This window comes from Schistocerca americana, chromosome 11 (genome assembly GCF_021461395.2).
Source record: "Schistocerca americana isolate TAMUIC-IGC-003095 chromosome 11, iqSchAmer2.1, whole genome shotgun sequence".
Taxonomy (NCBI): Eukaryota; Metazoa; Arthropoda; class Insecta; order Orthoptera; family Acrididae; genus Schistocerca; species Schistocerca americana.
Window position 1 is genome coordinate 52,867,422 of NC_060129.1, and position 8,247 is coordinate 52,875,668.

Here is an 8,247-nt window from a genome sequence, read left to right on the forward strand (position 1 = left end):
AGATTAACAGTGAAAGGATGTCAAACAAAAAATTTGTTGATGACACTGAGATGAGAAAGTGAAGAATTACGGGATCTGTTGAATTGAATGGAGAGTCTGATGAGTAAGGAATATTAATTGAGAATGAACGACGGAAATAATTTTCTAATGAGAAGTAGCAGATATTGTAATCTTTTACATTTAAATTGGTGGTCATGAAGTAGACGATATTAAGGAATTCTGTAAGCAAAATAGTCCATGATATACAAAACAAAAAGGACATAAAAGGCATACTAGCAAAGGCAACATTGGTACAACTAGCCAACATAATTCTACTACTATGAAACAAAGGTCATAATTTGAGGAAGAAATTTATGAGAATATATGTTTAGAGAACTACTTTGTATGATACTGAATCGTAGACAGTGGCAAAACGCCGTGACTGAGGAGACTACGAGCGTCTGAGATGTGGTGCTAGAGAAAAGTGTTGAAAATTAGGTGGACATGTTGGATATGGAATGAGGGGGTACTTTGCAGAATTAGTGACATGGGGAAAGACTAACAAGACGAAGGGGATGTAGAAACTGAAGAGAAAGATTGGTCTACATCCAGGAGTTAATTGAGCACGTAGTGTGTATCTGCTATTTTGAGATGAAGGTTGGTGCAAGAGAGGAATTCGTGGCAGGACACATCAAAGGAATTAGATAACTACTGTCTAAAACAATTTCATTTGACAGATTAATAGAATTTATTTGTACTTAATTGTCTTTAGTTCACAAAGAAAGTTTTACATGTTATTCCTGAGGCTGCAACACACAGTTTGTAACATCAAAATGTAGGTGTTGCTGTCACATGCAAATAACATGGTCCGTTTCTCAGTAGACATTCAGTTACATCGACAGTTTCTGGACACTCATTAGTGAACATTAATAAGGGATGTGTCAAAGTTTCATGTCTATGAAGGCTTCGACTCTGCTGAGGAAACTTTCAGTAATGGGTCTGAACTTCAGTGGAAAAATGAGAACCCATCCTTCCTCAACGTTGGACTCTTCAATCTGCAGCGAAGTCAGCTTCTAACTCATCCCAAAGCAGTTACATTGGATTCAGCTCGGAATTCATGGCAGAATAGTACATTCATGGAATGTCCACAAACACTCAGGTGACAGATAATGATTTGTTACAAGGAGCACTGTCTTGCTAATACAAACAATGATACTGTATTATATGCAGCATATAAAGCTGGAAAACGTGATTCATATGCTGTCGAATTAAGGGTTCTCTTAAGCTCAATAGGGGAATAATAACATAACCATAGATATACCCCATAATGTAACGCCATCTTCTCACTCCTTCACTTTTGGCATTACACAAAATGGCAGGTAATAGTCATCAACCAAAAACAGAACCTTCCATCGGACTGCCACAGGTGGTTCATCTGTCTGGAGCATTCGTTTCCACTCATCCATCGTCCAGAGGCGTCACGCTTTACACCAACCAAGCGTTGCTTAGCACTGTCTGCAGATATTTGTGGCTCATTGGGGGGGGGGGGCTACTCGACCATTTTACCCCCTTCTTTTTACCTCCCTGCGCACAGTCGTTGTGCTGGCTGCAGTGCTTCATGCGATATTTTACAACGACCCTCCATAAAGCTCCATGGTCCCTATTGGTCGGTACATAGATCCACCTCTTCTACCTTCTGCTATGGTTGTTCCTTTGCATTTACACTTCACAAGGGCTACTTTGTAAGGGTCGAAATATTACTGGTACATTTGTTACTCAGGTCCACATTCGAAATTTCTGAACCTCCCTGATGGACACATTCTACTATTTCTGGTTCTCTGCTGACAAAACGTGTCTCTGCCTCCTTTTATACTGGCGGATCGTCCTTTCATTATATTTGTTGGTCAGTCACACGTTAGATAGAGGTGTTTAGATAGTTTTGATCCTATTGTGTAGCTTGTCGCCAATGTTATTCAATCTGTATATTGAGCAAGTGGTAAAGGAAACAAAAGAAATATTTGGAGTACGAATTAAAGAAATAAAAAGATTGACGTTGTCTGATGAAATTGTAATTCTGTCAGGGATGGAAAATGACCTACAAGAGCAGTTCAACAGAATGGATACTGTCTTGAAAAGAGGATATAAGATGAACGTCAACAAAAGGAAAACGAGGATAATGGAATATGGTTAAGTTAAATTAGGTGATGCTGCGGGAATTAGATTACGAAAGGAAACGCTTAAAGTAGTAAATGAGTTTTGCTATGGGGAACAAAATAACTAATGATGGTCGAAACAGATATGATATAAACTGTAGACTGGCAATCGCAAGGAAAGAGTTTCTGAAGAAGAGAAATCTGGTAACGGCGAGTATGGATTTAAGTGTCAGGAAGTCGTTTCTGAAAGTATTTGTATGCAGTGTAGCCATGAATGGAAGTGAACAGAAGGGAATAGAAGCTTTCAAAATGTGGTGCTACAGAAGAATGTAGAGGATTAGGTGGGTATATAATATAACTAATGAGAAGGTACCGAACAGAATTGGGAAGAAGAGGAATTTGTGACACAACTTGAAGCAGGGATCGGTTGCTAGGACATGTTCTGAGGCATCAAGGGGTAACAAATTTAGTACTGGAGGGCAGTGTGGAGGCTAAAAATCGTAATCAGAGACCAAGAAATGAATACACATAACAGATTCAGAAGGATGTAGGTTGCAGTAGGTACTGGGAGATGAAGCTTGCACAGGATAGAGTAGCATGGAGAGCTGCATCAAAGCTGTCTCTGGACTGCAGACCACAAGAGCCTCAACAGTGTATGTAAATGCTGTCAGGTCTTTAATGTGTTCACGCAGCCAAGATCCAGATTGCCTAGTAATTTGAATGGTATGAAAAGCGCATGAAATTCGATGTACACTGGTGTCCAAAATTAAAGCAACAAACTGAAATTTTGCGAGGTTGCGTTTATTTTGCCATAAAATGGTACAAACAGGTGATAGTGAAGTAGGAACAACGTTAATAACAAATAACATAAACAACTACAATATGTATAAAGGTAGAAAAAATTTCTTCGGTTTTTTCCAACTTAACAGATTTGCACACACAATACAACATCTGGATAATGTGCTCAGCATGGGCCATGACCACCTCTGGCTCATACAACCCTGACATTGACAGGGCAAGCTGTGAATGATGTCATCAATCTCATGTGGAGGCAGTAACACCATTCCTCCTGCAGAGCTACTCTCAAGTCTTATGGAATTGTTGGTGGATGCTTGTGTGATGCACCCCATCTCACTACTACATATATTTCGTATGCATACAACAAACAATTTACAATAAATCCACACATTATAGAATAATTTGTCCTCTATGAAATTTGCAATATTACAATGCTAATTTATAAAATAAAATTCATGGAAAACTATATACAGTATAATAAAACTTTTTACAGTCTTTGTTTCACATGTCATTCTTCCAGAAGTCCACATATGCCCTCGCTACTTTGCTGCACGCCATCAGGTCTTGGGCCGTGCACGCTCTTGGATGGTTTACTAACGGACATTGAAGCGGGTGGTTCATCGTCTGGATGTTACCACACGGACAGAAAGCACTTTCACTAATACCCCACTTGTGCAGATTTCTGTTACACCTGTCCATTCCTGAACATACCCTGTCTTTTCTAGAATTTTTGGTGAACCTGTGAGCGGTTCGGTTGAGTGGAGAAAATTACTTCTTGACGTAAGGCGTTTTGGTACCATTTGGTACCCATGGAGCAGATGACGATGATTTTGAACCTGTTTTGTTCATTCAATTCTGCTCTGTATTGAACATCGGACATTTGGCAGAGCAATTCCTGACAAGCAGTGTGGTGTCACCGCCAGACACCACACTTGCTAGGTGGTAGCTTAAATCGGCCGCGGTCCATTTAGTACATGTCGGACCCGCGTGTCGCCACTGTGTAATCGCAGACCTAGCGCCACCACCAAGGCAGGTCTCGTGATACGAGAGAGCACTCGCCCCAGTTGTACGAGAACCTAGCTACCGACCAGATGTACGAAGCCTTTCTCTCTCATTAGCCGAGAGACTGAATAGCCATCAGCTAAGTTAATGGCTACGAACTAGCAAGGCGCCATTAGCCATACAGTGATTGTACTTAAAGTCTCCTGTGTATCGTCAAGATCGATGTACCAGTAAAGTTAAGTATTAAACCTGCTCCGTACTTTTCTTCCTAACATTAATTACGTATCCTGTTCCAGTACTTCACGCCCGTCTGCTTTAGTCTAGCGTGCATTTTCAGCCATCTCAACTTCACGGTGTCGGCCCAGCTACCGACACAACAAGCAGTATAGGTGTTCTACTCTTGTTGGCTTAAGACAACCAGTAATACGTCTACACATTTGGTTCAGGACAGTGTCCAGCTTGCAAACTCAGCAGCAGAGTAACAGAGTGCCATTGTGTGGTGCGTAAAATTTTTGGATTAGGTCGACATTTTCATGTTGTTAGCTTGACAAGTAAATTATTCCGTTATTGGATTCCTGACCTGCTCTTCTCAATGTGCCACTTGAATGACAGTGTCCTATCAAGAGTAACTCCCAAGTACACTGGGAGAGGCAGTGTGTTAATCTCATGCCATTCCACCAAACATTCAGTTCTTGTTTCGCCTCTCTGTTGTTAAGATGGAATAGGCAAGTCTGGGTCCTACTTGGATTGGGTTTCAACTGATTTTCATTGTAATAGTTGGTGAGATTTTCCAGGTTCTCAGCTAGTATTTCCGCAATGTCCTTGTAGTTTTATGCTTGAGCTGCTATTGCCCTGTCATCAGCATAAATGAAAGATCTTGAACAGGGACTGATAGACTGGTCATTTGTATAAATATTGAATAACATGGGAGCAAGAACACTGCCCTGGGGAAGCCTATCTTTTTGTAGTCTTCATCTGCTCTTGTTACCTTGGAACTCAACAAAATACCTTCCGTTAAATAGTACTGATTTGAGTACAGCAGTCAATTGAGGGCTTTTTGTTGTTTTTTGCACTTTTGCAATGATATTTCTGAGGTTGATGGTATCATATGCTTCCATAAAATCTATAAACACCATCCCCGTATAAGTATTTTCTCAAACCGATCTCCAATATAGTGGGTTAAGCTGGTACAAGATTTGCCAGGCCGAAATCCAGCTTGCTCTTTGATTAGGGTGCCCTCAGTAAGCTCTTTGAATCTGCTTAGTATCAAACAGTTTGTGTGTTGTGGACAACAGAGAGATTGGCCGATAACTCTTAGGATCTTCTGGGTCCTTACCAGGCTTAAGAATTGCAGTTATTTTTGCCTGTCTCTAGATTTCAGGAATTCGTCCAGTTACCTAACAGCAGTTCATAAACTCCAACAGCCACAATTTAGAGCGAACACCAAGACGTATCATCTGTTCATTTTCAATATCATCTAGGCCTGCGGCCTTGCCAGTCTTTAAACTTCTGATTGCTTCTTTCTGTTCTGATATTGTAAATGTATGATCGAGTTTATCATTATTTTCTTCTTGGACAGAATTTAGTCTACTCGTATGCCCTTTCTTCAGTCTGAGCTTCGGTTTACCATTTTTCAGCAGTTGGGAGGCTATTTGGTTTGCTGTACCGCAAGCAAAGCCTTTCCGACTACTGAGAGTCATGTTAAAGCTTTCTACAGTGTGTTACCACTTCTGTCTTCTATTTTCAATCATTTTTGTTATGACTTCTTCGCCGCCTCCATTGTTTATGGGGAGAATGGGTTGGCGTCATAAAGACCACAATACGTTTCGTATTTCTCGTTTGTCTCTTCGCTGTAGCCTTGAATGTACGATTTTTTGCATCCTCTCATGTGCTCTGCCGTGCACAGTATTTTAAAGCTTTAACAAACTCACTGAAGTTTTCTGGTGGAGGTGTGTCTCCGCGATATGCTCTATGGGATTCAAATTGGGAGATCAAGCTTACCATCCCAGGTGTGCGATATCTTCCATTTCCAAGAAAACTTCAATCAGCTGATCTCTATGGAGCATACCTTTATCGTCCATCAATACGAAGTGGTAGGCCACAGCACCTCGCACCGACGGTATATGAGGTTCCAAGATCTCGCCACGATACCTGACAGGAGTTAAGCCTTGCCAATTCACCCATACAATGTCATGAAGAGGTGTTCAGGTAGTCCACGTAATCGCTGAGGACTCCATTAAAGAACCTCCCTGATATCAGTCTCTTTTGCACCATATTTGGTTCACGAAATCCTGTTCCACGTGCCCTCCATATGAAAATCCGTCGAGAATCACTCTCCAGACCATTTTGCGACTCACGTGTGTAGATAACATTGGCCCTCTGTTCGGCCATTCAGTGGGATGTTGACGACTTCACTCTACACATTTCTTTCTATGAAGTGTCAGAGGTACATAAACAATGGGCCCCTGACAATAAGTGGCACTCTAGTGAGATCTTCTGTATAGCGTTTGGCTAGATACAACACATCCAGTGCATCCTGCGAGGTGAGGTGCCAGTTGCCGTGCAGTAGTAAGGCAGTACCATTATGCCCTTTTAACCAAATAACGGTCCTCCCTTTCTCGTATCACACGTGGTCTGCCCTCATCTTCGAGATACAGTTTCCGTCTCTAAGAAGAGTCGCCACATCTGACAAAAAACAGTGCGATTCACATTAAGCCATCGGGCCACATCAGGTTGTGACTGTCCTCCTCCCATTCTTCCTATGGCCCTCCACTGCGGAGAGCCTGGTATGCGTATTCTCTGTACCATACTGCACCATCTGTGACTGTGTCTACAGCGATTCCGGATGTGGGAGTACATAGCAAACACTACCCCATTGCTAGCTGTTCTGACTTCGTCATGGCGTGGTTGTCAGTTGACTGGAATGCTAACTTCAGTGTAGAACACGGTTGCGCAGACATCTGTTGACAGTTTGCATGATTACATCGTTAATTGGACACAGGACGGAAAATCGCAGTTAGAAGCTTTAATTTTGGACACCAGTGCATTGCGGTAACCTTCTTGACTTTTAGGGACGCATCACAGTTCTGCTTCTGCCATAGTGTTTCGTCCTCTGGCGTGTGTGTTTGGAGTAATTTGTAAGTATTCTTCTTTTGTTGCAGGGATCTTTCTGAAGAAGAGAAGGACAAGATGCTGATTGCGGCAGCTAAGGAGGGGTCAGTGAGCAAGGTGAGAACGTTGCTGACAGTGGGGGCGGACGTGGAAGCGATGGATGAGAACCAGCAAAACTCACTGCACTGCGCAGCAGCCAGGGGACACTTGGAGGTGGCGAGGCGTCTGCTGGAGGATGGAGCTGATGTCAACGCCAGGGACCGCTGGCAGAACACGCCTCTGCATCAGGCTGCATGGAATGGCCACGCACCCGTGGTGTGGCTGTTGGCAGCATCCTCTGCCGACCGCAACGCCAGGGATCACAGAGGGAACACGCCACTGCACGATGCAGCATGGCGTGGCCACCCAGACGCGGCGACTGCACTACTGGAGGCAGGGGCCGACAGAGAAGTCAGGAATGACAATGGGAAGACGCCGCTGGACCTAGCCAAGCGGAACAACCACCAGCAGCTCATAGACATCTTAGGATCAAGCTAAATATAGTGCAAACGACTCTGGAGTAAAATAAAAAAAAACCTTCTATGTGACCTTTGTTACTTATAAAATAAATACTACAGAAAAGTTTATCCCGCAGCCTTGGTTTGCACCCATATTTACATAGTACATACAACGACTCAAGTACCATTACACCAAGAATGCTTATAGACTACTATAAGTTCAAAGAGGGACTCTCCTTTTACTGAAAATTCAAAACAAACTGAGTAATTCTCGATTACTAACGAACACAAGTTTTCTAGAATATTTTTTTCCTGAAAAATACTTTTTAGGTGCATGTTTGGTGTTATGTGAAACTTATATAAAACTTTTATGTATTGTATCCATATTGTTGACACATAAGCTCTGTACTTAAAATACACCTTCATTTGAGATCTTTCACTGAATTTACTTCTGTACCTAATGAGCTGACAGTCCAGCTACTTGTGTATGCAATTGAAAAGTGGTATTATTACCAGTACTTACAACACATTAGTTCCGATTCCAGACTGAATTTTGTTGTATCCTGTCTAGTTGTTGAGTGTGGGGTGCCTTGGAAATCTCCTTCTCGGATCGCTAGACAACAGTTCAAGCAAATCGTATTAGAGAGTTTTATTACGAAATGAATCAATGACAATACTTAACTCTGACAATAACACAGAAGTGTTGC

The 8,247-nt window shown here is 42.1% G+C and overlaps 1 protein-coding gene across 1 annotated transcript in view; it reads left to right on the top strand.

Moving 5' to 3' along the window:
- The window catches only part of LOC124553860 (poly [ADP-ribose] polymerase tankyrase-1-like), an 82,080-nt gene extending 74,339 nt beyond the window's left edge, over positions 1 to 7,741 (top strand). The window contains exon 5 of the mRNA XM_047127853.1: positions 7,094 to 7,741. Coding sequence (XP_046983809.1) covers positions 7,094 to 7,580 — 487 coding nt within the window. The 3' untranslated portion in view covers positions 7,581 to 7,741. The remainder of the gene's footprint in view (positions 1 to 7,093) is intronic.
- Positions 7,742 to 8,247: the final 506 nt, after the last annotated feature.